The sequence below is a fragment of the Acanthaster planci genome, linkage group LG08 (assembly GCF_054643075.1).
Source record: "Acanthaster planci isolate LZ-2023a linkage group LG08, COTS_SCS, whole genome shotgun sequence".
Classification (NCBI taxonomy): domain Eukaryota; kingdom Metazoa; phylum Echinodermata; class Asteroidea; order Valvatida; family Acanthasteridae; genus Acanthaster; species Acanthaster planci.
The window spans coordinates 20,146,353-20,172,423 of NC_141784.1; the positions used below are offsets into that span (position 1 = coordinate 20,146,353).

At 41.8% G+C, this 26,071-nt stretch overlaps 2 protein-coding genes and 1 long non-coding RNA gene across 5 annotated transcripts; 2 read left to right on the forward strand and 1 right to left on the reverse strand.

Annotated features, from left to right (window-relative positions):
- The first annotated feature begins 19 nt into the window (after positions 1–19).
- Positions 20–7,267, forward strand: LOC147798469 (uncharacterized). Of its 2 annotated transcripts, XR_015426133.1 has the most exons (7): positions 20–732; positions 1,486–1,698; positions 2,206–2,895; positions 3,594–3,642; positions 4,056–4,143; positions 4,587–4,710; positions 5,323–7,267. It is a non-coding gene; the product is annotated as an uncharacterized LOC147798469 (long non-coding RNA). The 2 variants fall into 2 exon arrangements; XR_015426132.1 differs by lacking the exon at positions 5,323–7,267 and having other exon boundaries at positions 4,587–5,318.
- Positions 7,268–7,581: 314 nt separating this feature from the next.
- On the forward strand, positions 7,582–23,517 carry LOC110975195 (uncharacterized). The gene is made up of 16 exons (XM_087139925.1): positions 7,582–7,651; positions 8,406–8,662; positions 9,429–9,577; positions 13,078–13,213; positions 13,758–13,867; positions 14,739–14,826; positions 15,972–16,123; positions 16,660–16,792; positions 17,139–17,215; positions 17,635–17,728; positions 18,545–18,735; positions 19,329–19,479; positions 20,030–20,179; positions 20,620–20,724; positions 21,963–22,055; positions 22,428–23,517. Exons 2-16 carry the CDS (start codon positions 8,533–8,535, stop codon positions 22,589–22,591), a joined length of 1,923 nt encoding a protein of 640 aa, XP_086996051.1. The 5' UTR covers positions 7,582–7,651; positions 8,406–8,532; the 3' UTR covers positions 22,592–23,517.
- Positions 23,518–23,658: 141 nt separating this feature from the next.
- On the reverse strand, positions 23,659–25,973 carry LOC147798470 (uncharacterized). Of its 2 annotated transcripts, XM_087139931.1 has the most exons (3): positions 25,661–25,963; positions 25,096–25,406; positions 23,659–24,861 (listed from the first exon to the last, which is right to left on the reverse strand). In XM_087139931.1, the coding sequence occupies exons 1-3, from the start codon at positions 25,872–25,874 to the stop codon at positions 24,856–24,858; spliced, it is 531 nt and encodes a 176-aa protein (XP_086996057.1). In that variant the 5' UTR covers positions 25,875–25,963; the 3' UTR covers positions 23,659–24,855. The 2 variants fall into 2 exon arrangements, with proteins under 2 accessions (XP_086996057.1, XP_086996056.1); XM_087139930.1 differs by having other exon boundaries at positions 23,659–25,406; positions 25,661–25,973.
- Positions 25,974–26,071: the final 98 nt, after the last annotated feature.

Below are 26,071 nucleotides of genomic sequence, written 5' to 3' on the forward strand. Positions count from 1 at the left end.
GAGTTGGTTGCTGATTTGTTTATTATAGTGCAAAATGGACTGGATGATTGAGGGCCGTGTTTTGGTGTGGTGTCGGAGGAACTTTGAATACATGTACCCACTGTCACAGTCTGTGCCATGCGGTCTCACCTCTGAAAACAAAACCAACTGTCGCTTGTAATTACTTCTATTTGATGATATTCGAGTGTCTAAAATATAGTTTGCCAATGTCAACGGCCTCAAAATTTGTCCTAAACGCTCAGAAAGCTCAACTTGTTAAGAAAAAATGTCAAAACGTTTGGACCCCCAATTGTATGGTCCCCGGAAACCAAGTTCGCCTTCCTTCTTCCAAGGTCCGCCGTACCGGCCTGTCTTCTTGTGCGTTATTAATGAGCCGTGACGGCGCCCTCTGTTGGCCACAATGTGACATGATCGATTCATGTGATCGCACGTGTACTTCGTTGGCATGCTAGCACGTGGTGGTCGCCGCTGGCCCGCTCTCGTTGCAGTGCGGTAGACTCCGGGCCACAATTTGGGAGGAAATGTAATGTATTTGGGGGGAGATGTCTCTTGGTGACCCCAAGAGATATCTTTTAATAGTTCCGTCGACTATCAATGCTCAAAGAACTAGCTGAAACCATCAAAGGCCAAACCAAGAATGAAGCGTCCTGCGACTCGTGCGAGTCGAGTTGGCTTGGCCTGCTACGATTTTAACAAGTGTCATTTGCGCCTGGATTCTTCTGCAAACGGCAGGTAGGAATTTCCTATTTTTGCCGTTCATTGTTCATTGATTCTAAGACAGTGAGTTTTAAATTGATACTGAAATACAGCACAATGTTACTTAGGAAAGAAAAACCTTACCACGCCGTCGCATACCTTCATGCGCCGTCAGATGGAAGGGACAGACAAGGACTAGGCCTGGGCTAGGCCCATAGCCTATGGAGCTGCACCATCGTGGACAAGGGTCTAGCTGCTGTACATGATGTAGGCCCAGCCCAGATTGGATGCCAGTCTTCATTACATCAGGACTGACAGTCCACTTGGGCTAGGTCTAGCCCAGGTTGGACTTTGTCTTCATTTCATTACGACCGTCCACTTTGGACATTGTGTAAGCTGGATTTTTTGGTTGGTGGTTTGCTTGGCTGTCCCTCTTCCCTTTACAAATAAAAACTGCCTGTAATAAAACTGTATTCCAGGAAGGGGTAAGCTTAGTTCACATAACTTTCCACACTCTATGATGTGGACCTTTTTTGGCCAGGAGTCAACACAAGGTGAATTGTATGTTACGAGGTTGTCATAAGTGTACACAATACAACAAATCACATGCCTTTTGGGCTAAAATGGCCACCTGTTTTGGTATGGCAGCAAGTTCACGTGGTTCGGCGGTGTTCTAGCATTGGACACGCTGAATTACTCTGGCAAACTATGCATCAACTTACCCTTGATTTGGGCCATGCAGTGTTCAAGGCATTATGTAACGTGTACTTTGATTTTTCTGTGCCTCAGAAGCCACGTACCAGCCAGAATGTGACACGTTAGATGAGGCTGTGGAGCAGATTAACCAAGAGCAGGAACCGCTGGCAAATTTCAGAGATACTGGTAGCATCAACTGCACCCGACATGCAGACTGCGAAGGACTTTTGTGGCACATCCCATGTTCCACATATATCTTCGATGCTCATCAGAACACCACCTTGCTCCCGGCCACCCAGCGCCCAAGTAAGAATTTAGTTGAGGTTGGATAGATGATTGCATGAATTTGAAAGGGTGCTGTGTTACCTATAGGAGAAGCATCCTATGGGGCTGATGTTCCACAGGCATATGCACTTGCTCTGACAAAGCACAAATAATTTCATCTCAAAATGTTCCGATCGATCTCAGTCTGCCAAGGATCAGTGTAGATGGTGCTGCGTGATCTTCTCACAAAGAGCTACTGTGTGTTAGGGAAGGAGCATAGTGCCTAGTGCATCAGTATGTTCAGAAAGCTTGACGGGTTTTCCTTGGAATGTACACAAAACTTGTATCATCTTTGTGTATAGATGTCAATTTTGGTATTTCTCTTTGTTGCTAGCTATCGGGTAATCAGCTCAGTAGCTTTGTAACATTTTGCATTACATACCAGGACTGTTGTTGTCAGAGACTGGTCAAAGTCTGCTGATGGTTTCTTTCCAATTTGACCGAGGGGTGCAGCTTTGCTTCCAACAAATTCCTTTTTTGTAATCGTAGGCCAACAAAGCTTACGGTGCCAACAGATGCAAGAACTTGTCAATGGAATGACGCCTCACAGTTTTCTTTTCACAAAGAATGACGACTGTAGTGGCTTCAGATGCATGGGTGCATTTGACATCAGGTTTTTTGTAAGTTGATTGTTCCAGAAAGCCAGTTAAAGAATTCTCAAATAATGTCGCAGTAGAGGAGATGCCATACTTTGGGCACATGAAATATTGATCTACGTATGCACGAATGTGGATGTTGAATTCCGAATTGTAATTTGGCTGTGTTCATCACTAGTCTTTCTCAAGTCAAATCAGCTTTTTTTCCTCTGTCAACAGTTGAACAAAGTACATGTATTACTTTGAAGGCTTCTTTGTTCCCACCAGGATTAAATAATGTGCTCAATTCATTGCATCCATATTACAGTCTCGAAGGGTCGGGCAGGTGGGCGGGAGGGGCAACTGGCCAGCAGGGTTGTGGGGGATTCCCGGGGCACAGTGAGGCTTCATGCCTCCAGGTGGCAGCAAGATCACATTAATTCTGTCTTTGTTCTGTTCCGCCGCCCCTACAAGTCTCTTCCAATCACAGTGGTATCTGTGCTAGACAGCTGCACTGAACCCATCTCATACACCATTACCATTCAAAGAAATGGCCGGGATGTCTGGTCCCATCCGTTCATCCACTCGGAGACCGTCACTGTTGGTGAGTTTGTCAAATCTGACATTTCTGTTAGTTCGGATGCCTTTACGGGTACTAAGTAAATCACAGAGTTATTCTGTCCCTTGTTTGATTCATAATCAATCATGATTTCCCGTTGTTTTTGCTTGTATGGCCGTCCCCCTGGGTGCAAGATCGAATCATTCCCGTCATGCCTTGCCGTAAGTCAAGCAGTCCGTGATGTTTACATGTATCCATGATGCATCCGGGATGCACAGCAGTTGCAGCTTGCGCGTAGGGAGGGGGCATAAATGCTTTAAAAGGCCATCATTGGTGCTGGGGCCAATTTCATGGAGCTGCTTAAGTGCAGAATTTGCTTAAGCACGAAAAAACCTTGCTTAATAAGCAAAGGTTACCTGCTCGAGCTTTATGTGATCAATTATATATAACGGTTTAACTTTATGTGATTGTCATGCTAACCAAAAGACAGGTAAATACCATTCCAAAACAAGATACATCACAAGAAGTTTGGGTGGGTAACTTGATTTGTCAAGCAAGGTTTTTTCATGCTTCAACAAATTTTTCGCTTAAGCAGCACTACGAAATTGGCCCCAGCTGTTGGTTTGTCATTGGCATCATTGGTTTCATTGGCACACAAGCGTTAGAACTGACTGTACAAGTTAACATCAGTAACCAAAGTAGCGTTCATCAACTCGGTTTTCCCCTGCTTCTTGTTTTTGCAGTTCCTTTTCCAGACAGCGTGAATGATGCCTACAAACCTGCCCCCAACAGGTAATGAAAACTGGTCAGCCAAAACAAACTGAAATGCCAAGGATACAAAATTCAACTTTTTCAAGTGTATGAAAAGTCTGATCCTTCCCAGAAATTGTGCAGCTTCATTTTCTTTGATGTTATTGGAGTTCTGGACAAAGATAGCATGCCATTGTGCCTGTTTACCGTCCACAATATGGGCGTTAACGTTTCGCCATAGTGCATCTCCGTGAGTTTGCAACGCGTTGGCCAATCATGATGCACGAAATCTGTCGACACAATGTGTGTTTGGAATGGGGCGACAGATTTCACGCTTTGTGATTGGCTACTGCATTGCAAACTCTTGGAGACACACTATTGTGAAACACCCGTATTGAAGTCCCCGATTGTTTTTTGGTTCTACTCGGCAGTATCCTGATTGCATTGTTTATCAGGTCCCTCCAGTAATGAGCAAGATGACCAGCCCCCCCAAAAGCAGAGGTGGCAAACCTGGCACGTTGGCCCAACCCAAGTTGAAGGCTGGTAAGTCAAACACACACAGACACATTGGTATTTATGAATATTGGCTTTGTGCGTGCACCGTAGGTGGCGCTGTCTTTCCCAGTAGCAGGAGCTCATTTCATGGTGCGTAATTGACCTGTCATTGCTGGTCCAGGCAACCAGTGCATACTGTCATTTGAGAGAGTGCACTGCAGCACGGGAACCGTCTTGGACAAATGATTGATCATTTGTTCTCATGAGTTGACATGTGGTTCCCACATGAAATCCTCAAACAAGCAGTCTTGAGTTGTTTTAATTTCTTGTTCATTATGTTATTCTCTTAGCAAGGATAGTTGTGGCCTTTTACCGACAAAGTTCCACAAAGTTACCACAACCAGATTAATGGCCGATGACGCAGAGTCTGCAAATCGACAAATGATTTAATGTCAGTGACTAATAATCTGTGGTTGCTGTTGTCATGGTAGCAGCAGCCATCTTGGCACTGGTGTGGTACCGTCGGCGATCTCGCCGGTACATGAATCATAGCCACCTGGTGGAGAATTCGACTGCGGCTAAGTGCACGTAGTGCCCCATCTCCCGTTGTATCGGGTAAGTTCATAACTGTTAAGCATGCCATGGCCAGTGCCTTTGTGATGGCGATGTGATTAAAGGACCTTAAAAAAATTGATATGTCTTAACAATACTTTTGTAAGTACACGAAGTGACCGCAACATTTTCTTTGTGCAACCCAGTGAATTTGTGCAGTAAATTACAAGTTTGTTAAACCTTAGACTGGCAATTAACTTAAACGGGTGGGGAAAAAAAGGAAATAACTGTAAAGAGTGAATAATAATTTTGTTTCCGTTTGACACATTCCAAGCTTTCACAGTACTTGGAAATATCCACCTCGCTGTCATACTGGTTGAAACACTTGTATATCGCAAAGTTGAACACACCCATTATTTTTGCTCAGCAAGTTTATTGTCGACCTTGAGAATGATTGCTCTGGTTGAGTTGGGTTTGCCCGTTGACTTTTCAATACTAGGGCAGTGCTGCCACTCAGTAGGGGTCTATCTGTAATAATTGATGTAATCCTGAGTTTGTTAGTGAACAAGGACTGTAGCGGGATTCTAATCTGTAAATTACAGATTTCCATAGCCCCTCCACTCTTAATTCAAAGGTAATTTTTGCTTGGAATCTTCCATGATCTTCATTCTCTAGGAGCACGCCATCCCATGTATATCATGTAACAGGGTGATATGGTTCTGTATGCATCGTCCTTGATCCTATAAAATCGCCCCCAAACCCTCTCCTGGCCAATTCCGAGGAGGGATATGCATATGAACGCTCTTCCTAGCAGCCTCTGAAGAAGATATATATATATATGCCAAAAAACCTGCCATTAACCCTGGTGCCCTGTAGAGAGGATCCTGGGTTCCAATACCGCTTTAGTCAGTGAACCAGTTGGGTAGTTCAACAACGCGCGCTCAAAATCAAGCGCATCATTAACACTTAATTGCTTGAGGTTGACCCTGCCAAGTTGGCTGTGTTCAGACGCACAAGCAGTGAGCATATTCAAGCAGGCATGGTGTCAACAGGTGTTTTGTTCTCCAGTGCGACCTTTCCTTCTTGAAACGTATACCTAGCTGGCTCTCAATGCTTTCGTCCAGGTGAAGTTTTATGCTGTGCACCATGGTACAAATATTTTGCTAGATTATTTTTTTTGAACTTCTGGAAATCAGTACAAACCCTCAGCACTGTTAATTTTTTTTCAAACATTAGTTATATAAAATAAAATTGTTATGTATAACTTAAATGTTCTTTTTATTGGGCACAATTATGAACAAATGTTATATTTTAAGTATACTTGTGCTATCTGTTCTTGAGATGTAAAAAAGACAGTTCTGATTGAGGTATTTACATGTACACATGTATATGTAGTATTGTGGACATACATAATACGTGCCATTTGCAGACGGTAAAGGTTTTTTATCTTTTTCATTTGAGAAAAAACTACCATGCAGGACACTTAGCTGACAATTTAGATAACTTCTGAGGTTTGCAAAAGTTTCTTTCATTGGTTTTTTTCCTTAAGATTACCAGGTGTTTGAGAGGGCCAATGTCAAGTAATCTGTACTTCTCTATAGTCTGGTTGGGATTGGTGTTTGAATAGTAAAGTTGCGACCCATTTCATAGAATTCAAAATACTTTATAAATGTGCCTGGATGTATGGACTGGGTTCAAATGGTAATGTGCACTCCATGTTAGACACTAGCTGGTTGCCACTACCGATTCTTCAGGGTGAACCAATGATGGTTGTGCATGGGAACCAGGGAAGTAGGTGATCACTTCAAGACTGGTTCCCACCCTTGCTCCATCCAGTCTCAGGTTATAATGGAGGGACCAGCAAGAAACCAGCTTATCTGTACTCTCGTTATCATGCACGCTTACGTGGTGACCCAGAGTTTGGGACATTGGTGAATATTCTAGCCCTGGCATCTCATTGTGGGGAATGGTTTCACATTTTTTGGCGGTTTATCAAAATGTGTAAATATTGTACCCATTGAAATGCACTTATAATTTTTAGATACATGTATGTTTGTGAGAACAGTCTTTATTTTGAATTGGAGGAACCTTGCAACTGGAAGTTATTTCCCTCTTTCAAGCTTACTGTAAAACTTGCTGTTTTGTCTGGTGTCTTGTTTTTATTTGCAATTACATATAGATTTTTCACTTCATACATGTAAACTGAGTGTGTACATGTATGTTACTGTGATTAAGTTTTGGCCGGCCAAAAAGTTGTCACCAAATGTGATAGATTCCGCCGTATTTTGAATGCTTTGATAATGTCACAATTTGTTGCTCGCAGAATCAGAACTTATTGAGCATGTCGAACTTTTCCTCAAAGGGGCAGATACAGTGTAGTGTGATTTAATGTGACAGGTCGCGAATGTCTTTAAAATATGAAAAGACACAAAAGAGAGATGGCTGGCTTATTTGATAGCTACTTTTGATGTTTTATATTTTTTACAACTATGAATAACTATTTATAGTAACTATTTTTGACAAAATGTAATTAAAATGAATTAATTCAAGTCTCTGTGTTTGTTCTGTTCTTGTTGTGTCAAAATGGTTGAAACCCCAAGCCAATGCTTTGTTTAATACTCTTTTAGGGATCCTTGGGCCAACTACTTCTGAAAAGTGTTGGAGCCATCCCGATATGACTTATTTGATTCCGGGAGGTGTGTCACCCCGCCCACAAAAAGGCATATAGTCGTCAGTCCACCCACAGATGACAGGTTATTGGAAGCCGTAATGACGTCATCTATTGAGCCACACACTTGCAGAGTGGAATCTTGGCTCGCACCTTGCACTGCCATTTATAGATTGACCTCAATCGTGAGTCATTTCCAGACGATGGAAACCTACAGATTACGTTTATCGCTGCACCCACCGTCCTTGGATCAACTCTGCAAACTGGTAAGTTTTGCAAATTTCATTTCTTAACTCGGTCTCAGCCGAATTGGAACAATGGTTGTTTACACTTTGGGTAAGTTTACAGTGCTGTCTTTTGATGGAGCATAAACAAAGTTGTTGGACTTTTAAGCATTTGGGAATTTCTCGATGAAGTTTGTAGCATTTCTGGGAGAGGCCTTCCAGAAAGTGAGTCATCACAGGGTGACAGGTAATGGGTTGTACATGGTTCTTTGATGGTCCCTAGTTTGTTTTTCTCTCCCTTTACGTTTGGAGTTATGGCTTATGAGTTAATTGGAGGAATCTTGAATGTTTGGGACATCTCGGGAAAGGAAACATTGTTTCCTATTACTCTGTATATTTCAGGACTTGAAGGAATCATGCAGGATTTGGGTCTACTTGCTCAAAGATGTTCATTTCTGAAGTACATTTGATTTGGTTGGACCCAAATATTAAGATATGAATTTCTCAGGGTAGGAATATCCTACATGTTTGTCACAGAAATGTAAAATGAAGTGCTTTATAAAAAGGTCGTCTGGTTTGGCGGGTTAACTTAAAACTAGTATGTGGTTCAGATCAATGTGTCCATTCATTTGATTTTATCTCTCAAATTCTTTGCTATTTGCACAGGTTGCCATGTAATTGGCTTTGAAAAAAAAAACCTTTGATTCTTTTTTTCCCCAAATACTGTTACTAAACAGGTGGGCACGTTTTCCTCAGATTTGCTAATGTCTTTGGGTTTTGCTTCTGCTATTACAAGTGGAAAATACTGCACACAAGTCACCTGAAGTTTGTAAGCAAGTTCCTTATTTTCTCCCCTGAATGCCCAGTTCCATGCCTGGCTTAAACATCAGTCAGTTCTTCGAACTCACATCCGACGCTCATCCCAGGACCCTTCTGGTGAAGCATCGAAATCGCCAGGCCTCTCTTGCAAAATATGTGAATTGAGCGCAGGATATGGTCAGTAGACAGCCAACCACCACCACGATGGCTTTACAGTGTGGAACGGGCGTGGGGAAGTCATCCTTTACACTTTGTATGATAATCTTGCTTGGATTATACTCTGGATCGAGGCAGCACATAGCATGTAAGATCTTTTGACAGAGTAATTCCCTCATCCTGAATAACCTTGGTTACCCACTGCTAGTAAATGACTCATTGTTAGTAACTTCATTTTATAATATTCTCCACGTTGAAGTGAGACTTTCTGCCTGTGAAGGAAATTTTCCAGTTTTTGAGACGTACAGTTTTGAATACGCAATGTAGGCCTAACTACATTTTCAATTTACTTCTTGTTTACTTATAGAACAATATTTCCGTTTTAGTTCTCATTTACTTACAGAATTCAAAGTCAAGTAAAGACTAAGACTTAACAGAATAAAGATCGAGTGATCAATTGACATTATTCTGAGGTTTGGAGATCCTTACATAAGTGGAACTTCAATGGTGTAGCAATGTCGTATGGCAAGAAGGTTGCAACACCATACTATTTCTGTAGAAGGGTTGCCATGTTCAGACAAGACAGTGCCAGACAATAGGCATCTCTTTTCATTGGGGTCCAGGTTCTGACATTATGACATTCACAAAAAAGTGCACTTGTCACAAAATATGGAAGGGGGGATATTCCCTTACCCTGCCTCACTGAGGTGATATACCACTGAACTTCATAGTTTTTTATTAACCCTCCTATGCAAAGGTGCATTCTTGACAAAGTTGTCCTAATCAGTTAAAATCAGTCAATGTGATTTCTATGGGCTGTGGCAAATCAAGTGGAAGGAGTTTCTGACTGTCGTTGACTGTTACAGTAGATCGAAGGCGGGTTAAAATATGCTCCCACCCTTTTTTCTCCGTAGATGCACAGCAGGCTTTGGAGCCGCAGTGTTCGTCCCTGGATGGTCTGATCGATCATATTGTTCAAAGCATGAACTCCATGCCAGGCACCGCCACAATCTGTGCCAAGATCCCTGGTTGTACCGGGATCAGGTGCTCCCTCAACATCTTGGTGAGTTTCCTGTCCTATCGCAACAGGGGCCCGAGAGGTCACACCGCAGCCCTTTGGCTGTGTCAGCTTTAACCTAATACCTTTTTGATGACATTTTGTTACATTGTATGGGTTCTCTCAGAATTTCTGGCCGTCCTGGGCAGGGTTAGGATAGTAGAAGTAGTGTCCCAAGCAGGGCGGTGTAGGGTGGTACAGGATCGAACCAGAAGGGCTCCCGTGGGGGGGGTATCTCCCAAATCCCCCCCACCCCAAAATGAAAAACGGGGGCATGGACATCCCCCTTCATTTTTCCATTTATTTTTCTTCAGGGAGACATCTTTTCCTGCTTTCCTTTCCTTCTTTTCCTCAGCTCATCACAGGTTATTTAGTAAATTTAAAAGATAAATTAATACTGATAGTATCCCTGCCCATTTTGGGGGTTCACCTTCATTTTGCTCCCTCGTTTTTTGCCACTGTAAACAGTTCACCAAAGTGGCTGTCAAACAGAAGTTTGCAAAAATAGTCTTAGCACAGCCTGTGATTGAAATGGGCCCCTGGAGTATTTCTCTTGCCTGTCCTAATTACTTGGCTGTGGCTTGACATTATGTACAACTCTATGGGAAATGGCTTCAGTCACTGTCATTGACTTTTTATGTAACTTCAAGCTGCAGCCACTGGATTCAGAGGAAGCCTGCTTTGCTTGTATATAAGAGTCTTCCAGTACTAGTGCACGTCTGTGCACCCTGAGGGACTGTGGGTGACCAGGAGTGCATTTTCCTGTGGCTGAGAGAAATAGGATCGACCATCTTCTGGTCACTTACAGTCCCTCTGGGCATATAGACCAGCACAAATGACCAAATCATGCACTCCACAGGTGTTTTGAAACACGCCATTCTAAAAATTTAAAGTAGGATGAGAAACTTTTATAATTGAACTGTTCAACGTAACTCATGGGCAGTTAAATCATGAGCAGTTAACTCATGAGCAGTTAACTCATGGGCAGTTAACTCATGGGCAGTTAACTCATGGGCAGTTAACTCATGAGCAGTTAACTCATGGGCAGTTAACTCATGAGTAGTTGACTCATGGGCAGTTAACGCATGTTTCTCTAGATTTAGTTATTGTTACACTGTTCACATCAGAAAAGGGCACTGTAACCAGCCAAAAATATTGAGTGCAGTGTCTGATTGGAAATTACGTATGCGAATGTTTTGACGTGCATCTAGTTCCTGCTGACATAAATTTTATACCTTAAGCTTTTGTTAGTGGACCCCAAGTGACCGTGTTTCAGCCAACTGGGATAATGTGACCCAGCAGATGTGTGCATGACATAGATCTACTTACCAGTGTTGAAGATTAATAAGGGAAAAAAGTAGGCTTAAACTTTTTGGCCGACCAAGGACATATTTATTCCCATTCATAAATACCTTTTTAACCAGCGAATCAAAAGAAGTCAATATGTGATTGATTTCAAGCGATTTTGTTCAACAATTTTACTCTCATTTTCCTGAACACCCCCGTCCATTTTGTGGAATATTCCTTCTGCAAATTGTCCAATTGGCCCATGCATGGTGAGCCCTGTGCACACAGATGCTTGACCAATCAGAATTGATTAAACTGTCTTGTATCCAGGCACCAGTGTGTGATTTACGCAGCGGGCATTTTCACTTTTCATGGGGCATTATCAAATGTTAATACACGGTCAAGTTGCGCGCTGTTGAATAGGGAGACTGTCTGAGGTATTTATGAATATGGAGTTTGCAATTTTGCACAAGTAAAATCTACCTTTTAAAAATAACCTTTATCTGTCTTTTGGATGTGTAGAAAGATCTAGGGGCTAGAAAAGGTGCTTCTTAGCTTCTGAATTCTCCCTTTAGTGCATGGATATACAGTGACTTTCTGCTGACATTTATCTACTTCCCCCATGCATAAGAAACCGGTGGACACTCTGGATATGAATATGCAGGACACACAGCTATTTTTAAGTCGATACTAACGAACTTACTTCCTCATTGTGACTTGTTCCCTAGCAACTCTCCCCCACTGGATAAAATGACCAATTTCCTTTTGAGAGTGATGCAGTTTCTGTAATCAAACTCTGCCGGTATAGATGTCAAACGTTTAAGCTGAGCATAGAACACGGTCAGTTGTTAACATTGCCCAAAAGTCATTCCCTTTTCGGTTTACTTGAGTTGCTGATCATTTGAAACGTATGGTTTTATTCAATAACATGTCAAGTTTTACTTCAAATGCTCAGATGGTTGATTTGAATGTGCATTTTGTCAACCTCTAATATCATGTCCAAAATTCAGGCATTGATTTTTTTCTGATTATTTTTTTTATTGGAACAGATAACCTTTAGAAAGAATATTTCCATAAAAAGCAAGTTCTCAAATGAGCTCATTTTTACTGCTGTTCCCTGGAACCTACCACAGTTAATAAGTTCATTTGTGGCTCGATTCGCTGACTGGAAAAAAAGGGCAAAATTTTCAAAGCTGTGAGGCAGCGGTTACGAGATGCCAACAAATGTACAAGATATTTCAGACAGAATCCTTAGCTTTCCAGGCTTGATGTATACCAGGGTTAAAATGCTTAACTAACGCTAGAGATAACACGTACATTTGCAACAGCCAGTGGCTTTTAGGGCATTTCCTATTATAGACTCATGTGTGTTATTTCTAGTTGGAGCCAGGTAAATCTGACGCATACGTATGTGTCCTTGGAGTGGGAAAGGAAAAGAAAGACTTCCGTTTATCACCGTGAGCGTCACGTCCTTCTCGTTAAAGTGTAGCTGCGGTGAATTCTTCTTCACAATTTAACAGTCTTCTTCAGTTTCTGAAACCTGTTTGACGTCCCTTTAAGGTTAAATGTATTGAACCGTGCACTGTTTTTAGACAGTTCTAATGATCCATGCTTTTCTGGACAATGAGGGCACTGTTATTGTGATGTCATCCAGGGAAGATGGTTTGGTGCATTGGTGACAAGGTGCATTACTCACTAAAGACATTTCTGAAAGGGTTGCCTGCTTCCTTATTGCTAGGCCTGTTTTTACACAAAAGTGAATCATCAATGAAGAGAACATTGACTAGAAAAATCTCGGAGACTAATTTTTCGGTACCCAAACGAAGGTATCATAATTGAGGATTTTTTTCCCTGGACGACATCACAGTCATGCTCATGAACATTTAGAAATACTCTTCAGCGTGAAAAAAACCCAAAAAAGTAGCCATGTACACTTTGAAATAGTGAAAAAAAAATTAAAGTAAGATTAACTAAAACTGAGACACGAAGGAGCATTTTGGATGTTTATACTGATATTTAACACATTTCATTACTGAGTGACCTCTTTCAGCCATGAATCCTATTTACTGGTCAAGTGCACGTTAAAGAACCTGGGATATTTATGAAAGAGTGCGCGTTCAGTCCATTTTTAACCGTTTGTGCGGTGCTTCCTGCTGGAGACCAGGGGAAAAAGTTTCTGTCCGAATAACTCACAATCGACATTATCACAAAATGTACAGGGACAGAACATCGGAATTAGTTTGAGGATGTATCCCTGTGCCACGCCGGCACAGATGAGACTGCGTATCTTCATCCCCTCCAGCGGAATCAACTTCAGCCAAATGATCACCCACGGGACCACCATCTCGCTTCCAGGTTGGATGTTATAGCTGAGTCACATTCTCGTAAAGCTTCTGAACCTATTCCAAACCCCCAAAATTTAGAGATGCCTTTTAAATCAATGGGCCCAGAGTCCTCCAGTTTCAGTGCAAATTTTCACGCACCCTTGCTAAGAGTCAGTGTTTAAATTTATTGCAGATCAGGGAAATATTATAAAACCTATTTGGATTTTTGTAGAAAAATAAGGGAATTTGGTGGTTTTCAAAGAGTGAAAAGGATTTTTAAAATCTGCAATTTTTCATGCATTCATGTGACTTTTTTCATCACAAAAACAATCTGATGTAGTGGGGGCCATTCATTTTTGTTATCATATTTTTTCATTTTTGATATTTTCCAAGAGCATACGAGACATGATACCACCACCCCCCCACAAGTCCGGTTTGTACATGTACCAAAATAATGACAAAAATGGATTCGTCCCTGAGTGTTTTTAGTAAATCAACACTTTCCGATCCATCCCATGTGCTGTTTTTCGGTGAATCGACACTTACCGATCCCTTCCCGTTTGAACGGCCCAAAGGTGTGTCTTTGAATTCCACAGGTTTCCAGTACAGTCCCCTTCCAGGCATCCGCATCCAGGCTCAGATTGCTGTCAACTTCAAGAAAGTTCCCGAGGGATTGAAGCTTGGAGTAAGTCATCAAGCATAACACAGCATCAAACGAAAGCTATTTCATGCTTCTGAAGTGTTTTATAAAATCTTTAATATTTCTTGACAGACAGATCATACATTGTGTCAGCCACTCACACTCTCCATCACAGTGAAATGTCCAACCTTGTTAATTGTATTTGATGTCTAGGAATTTTCATAATTGTTACATAGAGAAATTTGTCAAACTCTGACTTTCAGATAGTCCTTTCTTTTGCTTAACATACTCAGTGCTTTAACATTTTCATTGCTGCACAATTGTCTTCCATTTCGGGGTGGAAGACAAGCTATGAAATCAGTTAAATTAATGTTTCCATCCTAAAATCTTGGTTTAGGGATCTCCAAAAGTTGCATTTGTGAGAGGATCTTACAGTCTATTTTTAATGTTTTGATTGGGAGTGATCTTGTTCTAATTTGCAAACTGAAGTACAAAGGGCTCTATTTTATGTTGATCAGTTACTCAGCTTTACGTCTCGATGACACTTGACCCTGTTTTGGTGGAAAAAGTTGAGAGTTCCTTTTTTTTGACGTGGTGTATGGTTCCTGTAAACGTATGGTTCCTGTAGACTCAAAAGTCTGTCTGGCGACTTGTGACTCATTTCTAGGTTGGGTCACATTGAAAGATGAAACATTATTCATAGCTAGGAGGATGGAAGTCATGTACAAGCATGTCACGTTTCCTCAATAATTGGAATTCCTTTTTTTTTATATGTCTTTTGCACGTCATTCTTAATTTGAACACAGTACGCGGTCTTGCACAGCTGTGATCCCCCCCAACATATCCTAAAGCATTCCTGAATCTGGCGCTAGATAGCGCAGTTCATTCTCACAGTTTCGTAAAATTTTGTTTGCAGCTATGGTTCCAGGCGCGGGGCTTTGGTACAGGAATCAACTGGCCAATAGTACCAGACTACATCATCATGTTCCCTCCTTGCACTCCTGGTGAGAAGTTTCGTCCTTCCTTGTTTTTTTCCAACAACTGGCATTTCAAGGAAAAGAAAAGTATTTGTCCCCAGGAAGCTTCTGGATAGTTGTGAGATGTGCCCTAAAAACACACTTGTTATACTCAAAACAGAAAGTTTAGTCTGGTTACTGAGCTGCTGAATGTTGTCAGATGTATTCTAAAGATGTTACTCAACACAGAAAGTTTAGTCTGGTTACCGAGCTGCTGAATGTTGTCAGATGTATTCTAAAGATGTTACTCAACACAGAAAGTTTAGTCTGGTTACCGAGCTGCTGAATGTTGTCAGATGTATTCTAAAGATGTTACTCAAAACAGAAAGTTTAGTCTGGTTACCGAGCTGCTGAATGTTGTCAGATGTATTCTAAAGATGTGCTTGTTAAACTCAACACAGAAAGATTGTTCTTGTTATCTCATCAGTTTTCAACAAGTTGAGTCACACATCATTTTTTCTTGCCAAGTATCAAGCCCAGAGTTAGGATCTTAAATTAACACTGAAAATTCCAGAAAATTGTGTGGTTTCATATTTCTCGTACTATTTGGTCTAATTTTATTTTAGCTTTCTCCAGCAATGACTTACCTGAAACAAAAGAAGAAAGCACTGAGTCACATTCATTTTAGGTTTAATATTTACATGTTCAAGAAAATCTAGAAGTAGTTCAGCTGAGAATCTTTTGGAACCTGCCAAATCCTCTATGGTGCCAGAAACTATAGTGCCCCAATCTTTGTATTACTTTTGAAGCCTTGTGTGAAGCAATAATGACAGTATATGACCTTCCTTAATCCTTTAGAATCCTTCATATTTTGTGGATATTGTAGGGATTGGGTAATAATTTTCTTGAAGTTCTCTCAATGATCCCATCTCAATGTCTTCTTCAAACGCTAGACTTGCACGATTCACTCAGTTTAAATGCATAAAAGTGCATAAACTGCATCGTCTTTCTGCTTAGTTCAGTCCCGAGTCCAAGTCCTATTCCTATTTAAAGCAAAAGACTGGTCATAAGTTGCTGAAATAAAAAAATGTTAAACTTTGACCTTACTTGAGGTGACTTGATTACTGTTCTGAAAGGTCAGCAGTGCTCGAGCGTAAACCTGTTTAACTTTGTTCTGTTTTGGATGTTTGAAGGAATGCCAGGGACGCCGCCCCCTCCCCAAAGTCAGTGTGGCAGGATGGAAGCATTGATAGCTAGAGTACCGCCCCCTCCTGGCTTCACCTGTGCCGTCTTCCCCGACTGCCTGGGTTTCCATTGCTTTGGATCTATCAACGCCGTCATACTGGTAAGAAGGCATGAATTAATGTCGGCCGTAACTATGGTAATGCATAAGGCGCGATGTGGGGGACTGAGCTGGATCCAAGCATGAACGCACGCCCTGTGAGCCGGGGTAATTTGTGAGGCAAGTTAACCAACAGTTGTGGAGTATTTTTGGCGATTGGGCTCTCGACAAATGAAACAGAGGTCCATTTCTTGAATGGTGTTAAAGTTTAAGATCAGGAACACTTGTGGACACTTTGTGGAGGGATGGGCTTGATGCAGTCTTATACTGGGGAGGAGGTTGCCAAAAGGTGGGGCCAAGCTTAGCTACTTTCAGTGTGCTTTACATACTATTATTATTTAAACCCAATTTGTTCTCCTCGTCACAAAAATGTCAGCATTTTATGATGATTTGAGCAAAATTGCCAAAAGAGCCAAACAATCAAGCATATAATCACGATTATGCTCTCTACATGGAAAAAAAATCCTATTATAATCGGGATATTTATTCATCATTTTCCTAATCTACTTTAAGCTCGGTCGTGTTTTAATTCATTTCAGACCTATGCCGTCAATGTGTCCCTTACCATCAACCACTGTGATGTACCTGTGTCATACACAGTGGCTGTGACCAATCCGGGATCCCCGTTGCTATGGCAACACAGATTCTATCACAATGCCACAGTCCCAGTTGGTGAGCAACAGTGCAAACCCCAATTTTGATGATTTTGTCTTGTAACAATGTATCAGGTCAGTCAGTTCAAATCTAGGGTCGGAAATGGTGCCGCAAGGCATTTTAGCTATGTTGCCAGTGAATGAGTGTACATGTGTCCGAAATCGTGCTCAAAACCCCTGTCCCTGTGGTTGAATGTTAGATTCATTCTCATTTTTTTTTTAAATGTTGAGTATTTACAGAATTGATGTTTCTTTTTATGGGGAGTCCAAACTTTATGCCCTCCTCTGATATGTCCTGGTTGGATATTTGTTTCAGTTATGCATATACTTAGCTCATGAAGTTTGTTGTTTTTGCTTCTTAACAGTAGCTAATTTTCCAGGGCGCACAAACGTCAAATTACAAGTCCTTATGCAGCGCAGTAAAGCCTACATTGAAACCTCGGTGAGTCATTCATTGAACAGTGCCCACATTTAATTGTTTAGCAAAAATCCAACAAGAGCAGACTTCAACCAGTAAACCTTGCTAGACATTTTGGATGACAACCCCAAGCAGTAATCTTGTCAATTTCGCAGTAAGCAAAACTTTCCCCTGCTTAGTAAGCTTGTGAATTTAGAAGTCTTGTAACATACCCTCTTCACTGCTGTGTTCACTTAAGAACAACAGCAGCAGCTGGGCTAAACCGTTACAGCAATAGTACAATTTATCTTTAAAGATTGAGATAATCTATTGAGCCCTTAGAGGTCCCCGCCCCCTCATTTTGCATCCTAAAATAATTTGATCTTGTATAAACTGGCTTTTCTTTTTGACAGCAGTAGGCTTCTAATCATATCTTCATTGTATTCTTTCCTTTTTTGATTCAGATCAAAGTCATCGTGTGTCTAGATGTGATTGGTTGTTTTGACATATCCTTTATGAGCAACGAGCAAGTTCCAGTGCCCCCCTGTACAACGAATGGTAAGATATTTTGGGTTTTTTTGTTTTATTTAAAGAGCTACTTTGGCGAAATCAAATTTAAAAGTAAATGTCTGGCATTAAAGATGAGAAGTGCACGGTATGGGTGTGACAAGCTGTGTTGTGGGGGGGGGCCCAAGGGGACTCCTGCTGTTCCCCCAGAAAAAAATTAAAACTAAAAGAGGAAGAAGAAAAGGGGAAAAAGCAGGTGAAATAAAAATCATCCTTTTGCTCGAAAATACCTCTGACGGTACTGACCCCTTTCCACCTTTAATGTTTTTAATCCATTCCCAACGTCCAGAAAACGTCCTACCCTGCACCCCCCCCCCCGGAACACCCAGGATAGTTAGGTAGTTTTCCCTCCATGTCATTGTAATCCAGCTTTGTCAACCTCAAGATTCAGTGGCAACTCTACACATTGTTTGTCAAAGTCCGCCGTCATTGGGCCGTGAGCTAGTGGTGTAACTGGGGATGGGGGGAGCAATCCCATCGCAGAATTTGGAGGAAGAATTTGGAAAAAGAACCACATATTGTTTCACCATTTTTTTCCCCCATTTCCAAATGAGGCTCCCTTGCTAAAAGACAGTCGCATATTGAAATGCATTCCTATGACAGTGAAGCGGGATCCATCGAGCCCTTGTAGGCAAACGCACATGTAAACAAAGCATAGCGTCATTGTGTCTTAGGTCTGCTGGACCCCAGTTGATTTACCAGCTGTTAGATTTTGACATGTGTCATAGGTTGAAAATGCTGATTTGCAAATGAGTACTTTTTGTCGGTTTTATTACCAATTTCTTTTTATGTCCCTCGTCGTGGCAGCACCGGTACCCATCATGGAGTACTTGAACCCCGACCCGGTGTTGGAGTACACAACCCCAGAGTGCCTTGCCTGGCAGCGGGTGGAGAACAGCCTGAAGGCCATGAACGTGCCCGGTCTGCGGGTGTCGTATTGTTACATCGAGGCCCCAATGTGCAATCACATCATGTGCACCGCTGATTATAATGGCCAGGTCAGTTCCTGGTCAGTGAGTGCCATCCCTGGCTGATATGCTAATTCTAAATCCTGCCAGGGCTGCTCAGCACATGATTTTTACACTAACAGAGGCCCAGCATGTTTCACAGAGATTATAAGCACTAAGCACAGTTAAAGGCATACCTATCTCGAATGAAAAATTTGGTTTCGCTTATTGCAAAGAAGGAAGTCGGTGTCTGGAGTGGATTTCAATTTAAAAATCCTATTTGGGCAAAGTTCAAAGCTGTATGAATGCTTTATGCTTTCTGCTGATGTTGCAGTTGTTGTAGCTATGTTGGTGGGGAGTGTCCATTCCATTGTCAGCCATCGGACCAATGTTCCTCTCTTGGTCCTGCTTGGAGCGCAAAGGATCTGACAGCGGGCCAGCTCGGTATTCCAACAGAGCATGCCCAAAATGAAGCACGTCCGAGGTCATTTAGACCCATGTGCAAGGTCTGCCTTCTCAGCCCGATCCTAAGCGGACTCACACACCCACTTTCTTCCTGAATGACTTTGATTTTTTGGGAATACCACACTGACTCATTGCCCTTCCTGACGCTGGCGCGCTGTCCATTTACGTCTCCGTTTCAGAGGCCACCAGCCACCAGCACAAGTTACTCCATATACGCTGAAGTCAAGCACTGCACCCAGCCGATGATGTTGCTAGTGAGCGTCAGGGGTCTCAACAATGACTTTGTGATGGAGCAGAGAATCAGTGCTGATACTAACGTCAGCCTGAACAGTAAGTCCTCCCACCGAGATCCTTGAACAGGCAGCCCTAACAAATATGACCAGCCACTTTTACAGGTGCAGTGTTGGAACAACTTTTTGAAACTTTCCTACATTTCTCCAAAACTGGTTTCTCAAAAATCCGCTTCTGATTGTGTATTTTGGGAGAATGGGTCAAAAATGCCTTTGGTCCAGTAGCTTGCAATCCTGAAGAAAGTGCTAGATAGAAGAAGCTTCAGCTTTTATAGGGGTGGGATCCACAGGTATCTGCACTCTGGAAACTCCGTGGATTTGGGTGGGGGCTGAAAACTATGATCCCCGGGTCGGCTAGGTGGGATTCAAATCCGGGTTGTAGAGATGCAAGGCCAGGAAAGCATCATTGTGCCAACTTGGCATTCCACATTGAAACAGTTTTAGCCTTCCCAACTGCAGTCGGGGCAAGATAACGTTCACCCAATGGACATTTTACCCTTGTAAAAACATCAACTGGTGTCCTCATCAAAGAAGTTGGGTCAGAGTTTTACCGTGGCAGCCGAAATGAATGCTCTCGTTTCATTGGACAGAGAATGGGGTCTTACTCAACATTCATTTCCGGGAGTTAAATGGTGCCATCCAGCTGAGCGCCGCAGTCCTGATACCATTGCCTGGTACCGCCCCACCGGTCAACCTGCCGCTCATTAAGGACCAACTCATTCCACTCCCAAACTGTGCAGGTATAACTTTTCAATTCGATTTATTTCTTGTAAACATAAGAGTAAATTGTTACATTGTTCAGCTTACACTTTAATGATGCGTGTACAGAGTTTTTGTTAAAGGTGCAGAATTTGTCAAAGCAATTTACTGATGGATTGCTTGAAGAGCCACTTTTCACTCATAAAAATGGGCAAGATTCTCAGTTTAAAATGGGAGTACACTGTTTGGAATACTAAAGAAAGCAATTCCAGGCAATTGACTTGTTGACTAGTCATAAAATTGGTGATCGTGGAAGTCTTCGGCAATCCTTCAGTTTTCATCGGCTGCAAACGGTGCAGATATGAAAGATCAGATTAAGACTTCAAAACAGAATTTTAATATCTTGAGTTACAGTTAGCAAAATGAAGAATCAAACTATAAATGATTTTCATCCCATTGATACTGTTGTTTCTTGTAATAGGCGGTGGCATTGGTGGTAATGAACCCAACATGCCCAACCAGCCAGTCTACCCAACTAACGATGTACCCTTCATGCCAAACCAGCCTGGAAATCGTGTACAGCCAGGTAAGTCTTGTCTGAATGACTTGGCTATGGCTTACGATAATACACTTCTATGGAAAGTGAATGCATCCACCAGCAGGCTGCTTCTCATAGGTGAAAGCATTATTTCCAGCCATAATCCAGCAGTGGGACGTGGCTTCAGGTCTCCGTAACATGCTGCACCGACCCACCCACCCTAACAGAAATGAATACAAAGATAAACATGTAAAGTTTTCTTTAACCCTCTTACTAGAGTCACTGACGTCTCCTGTGTATGCCGTTTTTGCTAATTAGTTGATTAAAAATAGGAAAAAATGGCCAACTGCAATCACCTCCCATGTAATCCTACCTCTGTTCATGCTGAACAGCCTGGTTTAGTCACCTTTAACTAAAGGGCCTTCCCTGAGCAGGAAACCAAAATCCAGCCGGTCCCTCACCAAGTGTCATTCAGCTGTGTACAAACATCCTCCAGATGGGAGTCATCCTGTTTTTTTTTTACATCAACTGGTGCCTGGCTTGCCCACGCCTTGCCTGTGACCCATAAATGACCTTCTGAAGGCTGTCCGGCCTCTTAGAAGCTTAGTGGCTTTCCAGAAGGCGCGTGCCTGGGTAATTCTACCCATTCTGGTAGATAGCATATCCAAAGGCTATTTCATGTGCCTTGTTACCCTTTGGAGCAGTTACTGAAAGCAAACGTAGAACTGCTGCAGGGTCAAAGCTCACTACCTTTTCCTGTTTTTTTTTTTTTAATTTAATGGTTTGAGGGTGCAGAGGACATCCATGTAGGAAATTAAATCATTCAGAAGAAAATCTATGCTCAAAAATTAATAATAACAGGATTATAAGACCGTTGTCACCACAATCCCCATATAAAGAGTTAATGGAAATTAAAAATTTAAAAAACACATATGTAAGGGAGGGTTTTAAATGAAGAGAAAGAAAAACGACAGCACTGAAAACGAAACAGAATTGATTTTCTGTGAAAGGTTCATGAGGAAAAATGTTCTCCCTGTTGTTTAGTAGTTGTATGAACCTGAAAGAACTACACGTTCAAAGATAGATGCATGGTTGTTGTTTCATTTTTTGTATCCAGGGAAAATTCCACAGAGATGTACAGGTTTTTCAACTGACTATTGGTACCGCTGTATAATCGAAGAGAAATTTTGTACGTTTCCACGTAAGAAAACCCTGCCAAAGTTAATTCTTTCCTGACTGTTTGAATTTCAAATTGGAACTTTTAAACCTTTTTATGTTTATTGTAGGTGCCAAACCTGCCTCAACCGAAGCACCGACTTTAACCAAGCCAAACAACAACAGAGTTCCTAAGGGCAATGCTCAGTCCAAAAACAGTGCAGGTGAGGAAAATGTTCATTTCTGTCAGGATTTAGTTCCTTGGAATTTCATTTGGTTTTTGTGTGGATTTAGTTCCATTGAGCTGGTATTTTAGTTTTGTCAGGAAATTTCTCTAATTTTATTCCGGTATTTGTCAGATTACAGTTCCTGGGAACTTTGTTTTTATGCCAGTCAGATTGCAGTTCCTGGGAACTTTGTTTTTATGCCAGTCAGATTGCAGTTCCTGGGAACTTTGTTTTATGCCAGTCAGATTGCAGTTCCTGGGAACTTTGTTTTATGCCAGTCAGACTGCAGTTCCTTCGAACTTCTATTTTAAATTTTTGTTTGGATGCGCATCCTTAGAACTTTAATGCTTCATTTGTGTGTGGATGCAGTTCCTTTGGCCATTGGCCTGCTCTTCACCAGTTTTGTCATTATCGGTGCTGCCTTTGGGGCCTTCTACTGGTATCGGCGACCGAGATCCCCACCCACCGAACAGACTGTCTTGGTGGAGGAACCTGAGCACGATATGGTGCGCTTCAGCATTGGAGCGAGATAACCAATCAGGACGTGCGGATTGGCACAGGAGCCTCAGCAGCACACTGCGATTGGACGAGAGTGTCAAGTCAGGAACATGATCGAAGAGATGCATTAAGATGCAGCAAGGCGCAGTTTGTAACTTTTCCAGATTGAAGTCCGTCAGTTTCTCTCACCGGCGACAGAAACAATCAGAAAGAGCCAGCTTGGGGATGACCTTTTCTATTTGAAAGAGTCATACAGGTTCTTCTGCTTGTTGGTGAAGAACAGAAATACAATTCCATCTATATTTCCCCATATTTTGTCCTTGTCACTCCCTTTTCAAGCCATTTAGGCTCCACCCCCCCTAATTATGTAAATAAGAGTATCCAGTGGTATAAAAGCTAAGCCTAGAGACTGCAATAAAATGAACTTTTGGATTTTTGTAAATAATCAGGGAAAAAGAATATTTGGATGTAAATTTGAAAAAAAGGGACGGCACAAATTGCTTGACGAAACATTTTTTTGCAAAGACAGGTTGTGTATTTTTTTTCATTTTTTATAAAGGATGCTGAAGACATAAACTTTAATAAAGCTATTAAAAAAAGGAAAATAACAGAATTTGAAATTTACTAATTTTAATTTCAAATGTGTTATTTTTCACAGTCACTGATACATTTTGTTCCATTTTATAAATTTTACTCGTACGGAATTTCAGTGTAATATTTAAATATAAATTACCTTACAGCTATGTTTCATTTCTGCTAAAAATTGGCCTTAAGCAAGAACTCAATAAATGAATAAATCACTTGAGTTGTGGTGCATGATAAACAAGTTTTACTGTAAGTTATCTTAAATTCCTATTGTGAGGATCTGAACTAGTTTATCCCTATAAATATGTTTCAATTGCAAAAGACAGTATTTAATTTCATTGAATGAATAAATTTGCATCACTTCACATCGCTAAAATATTTTGTTTTCCCATCAAAAAATCATGCAGCTGTTGATTTCAAAGAAGTGTTAAACCTAACAGATCTTCAAGTATATTTGAGAGTAATGATGTAGTGAAAATGGCAGAAACAAAATTAACCAAACTATGGTGGAAATCGCCCAATCTAGTTCTTCTTATTCTTTCCATTTTTTAATTGTTAAAGAAGAGTTGTTTAATTTTGTGGACTTTACCTGTCATCTCCCTATGGAGCTCAAAACTAAAATTACCAGCGCATCAAAAAGGCCTGAACGACTATAGAAATGGTAATAAGAGTAAAAGCACAGTTCCTAGACCATTCCCTCTTAAGTGTTTTCTTACGTCTTTTCCCGTATTTAAAAAAGGTAGGTCATTCGTGAACACTGTTCCCGAATGACCTGAGATGTACTTCATTTTAAGCATGTGCTGTTGGAAAATCGGACTGGTTTCTTCTGGAGACTCTCCACTAGTTCTTCTTGACTCCATAAACCACCATGAATTCGGAAGATTTCTCGAGTGTGCCGTCTTCGTTGTACCCATACTCGGCCCGAGCCCATAGCCAGGCACGCCGTCTGGTTAGACTCGCCAACTTGCTCCACGGCCTCAAGACATCCAACCATATAACCGTCTGGCAGAAAAAAAGGGAAAGTTAACTTCCTCTCAGGAATGAAAAGTTGGAAACTTTTACACTTCCACAAGTTCTTCAAGGAGCGAAACAAAAGTAGTCCAAAACTGAAGTCAAATAGAAACATTGAATTGAATATAATAGGCCTATGAAGACATTTCATCATCGAAGTGAAGCTATTGTATAGCGATTAGGTCCATCGTGCCCCTAAAACATTGGCATTTACCGCCTAACTCGCCTTTCTCCACAATGTTCCTTTAATCAGCAGTAATTTCTTTTTGCTTGTTTGGTTTATGGAATATGTTGCTCACGCTTTGTTTTCTCTTCAGTAACGCTGAAGCGTAACTCCTGAGTCGTACAGCTGAGTTGAGAGTTTAGACCACTCACAGAGTCCTCTCAGAAGTGTCTCCGCCTGCTCCTCGGTCTTGTGCCAAATTGTTACGTTCGCCCCCTGCTGTGTGTACATTTTATGTCTAAAGACTTTCCTGTCAATATTCTGACAATTACAAGTGTGATGTTGGTTTATGCTACAAGAAGCAGTAATCGCTTCATAGCCAAGACGTGAACCTTCAGTCTTCATGTGACCAGCGCCGTCCCTGCTCGCTTGCCACAGAGGATTCTCGATATAATAAAGAGCGTCGTTACAACATCACTGTCATGGGGACACAAGTTCTGAGGATCCCAAACGCTTGATTTCTTCGGTGTTCGTTACTTTTTACCCCTATTAAACAAGATAACAAGGTCCCAGCAACGTTAACAATACATGAGAGCTAATTGTATGAGCTATTCGCTTGAGCAGAGAACCAGAGAAGTTTGATTTAGTGTAGGGGGAATTAAACGACCTTTTCTTTGCCAACTCTTGTTATTTGAGAGAGCATTGGCTCCCCCGGCCAGCAGATGGCTCCGATCTTGGTACGACTTAGGTCAGACAAGGAAGATGCTGGGGATGCTTCACCTTGAATTCCTGTCCCCACTCGGGATGCTCCTCAATCATCTTGGCCGCTCCGTCGAAGAAACTGAAGTCGTTGTTGGGAATGATGGCCAACATCTCGCCCCCGGGCTTGAGGCAGTCCACCCTGTTGCGCAGGACGGTTGCCACCTCGGGGAAGAGCTTGATGCGGTCAATGCTCACCACTTTGTCGAAGGCGCCCGTCCACTTGGGGAGGTTGGGGCTGATATCCTCAAGGTCGTCCAGCAAGCACTCCACGTTGTCAGCAGGGTAATCAGTCTTCGCAATCTCAAGGATAGCAGGATCGACGTCGATACCTAAACAAAACGCAAATAGCACACACGATGTAGGTGTTTATAGTACATGTATTTTAATTTCACTACATATGTAATAGTGAGAATCTGGTAAGATCACTGGCGATATATGGCACCCGGGTCCTAGGCTCATCAGTCATCAAGCCCACGGCTGATAATGTCCCCTCCCTTGGCCTTTTGACCGGCTTCGTAGGCCTATATATCCTTACGTGCCCGTTATCAGAGCAAACCATTCCGAATGCTTGTTGTAGACCTACCGGTGATGACACATCGTACCCTAGTGGCTAGAATAACGGCTTCCTCTCCAGCTCCACATCCGACATACAGCATGCTACCCTGGGGACGACATGTCAGCTTGTCAAAGTTTTCCGTGGCCAGCCGGTTACAGATGGATCGGATGCCCGCTTTGGAGTGCCTATTAACGCTCAGTGAAACCACGAACTTCAGTTTTGTCTGTACGACTTTATCCATGCCAAATAACTGAAATTAAATTTTATTTGCAAGAAAACGTGTACGTATTTTCAATGAATGTCATTTGGACTTATTTGTTTAAGACTTTGAGTTCATCTACATGTATTTTCAACGCTTGTTGGGTAACTAAGGCCGATACCGTCCGTCCATAGGGGAGCATAAAAAATTCGATCCTTTGAATGTTTTTCATTGGAGGA

Bases quoted from the DNA above. Each gene is read 5' to 3' on its own strand.
- LOC110975195 (XM_087139925.1), top strand. From the start codon at position 8,533: ATGGTCAGTAGACAGCCAACCACCACCACGATGGCTTTACAGTGTGGA. The intron at 13,868-14,738 runs GTAAGTCATCAA...TTTTGTTTGCAG, and splicing joins CCGAGGGATTGAAGCTTGGA to CTATGGTTCCAGGCGCGGGG. The intron at 20,725-21,962 runs GTAAGTCTTGTC...TGTTTATTGTAG, and splicing joins TGGAAATCGTGTACAGCCAG to GTGCCAAACCTGCCTCAACC.
- LOC147798470 (XM_087139930.1), bottom strand. From the start codon at position 25,874: ATGGATAAAGTCGTACAGACAAAACTGAAGTTCGTGGTTTCACTGAGC. The intron at 25,407-25,660 runs GTAGGTCTACAA...CGTTTTGTTTAG, and splicing joins GGTACGATGTGTCATCACCG to GTATCGACGTCGATCCTGCT.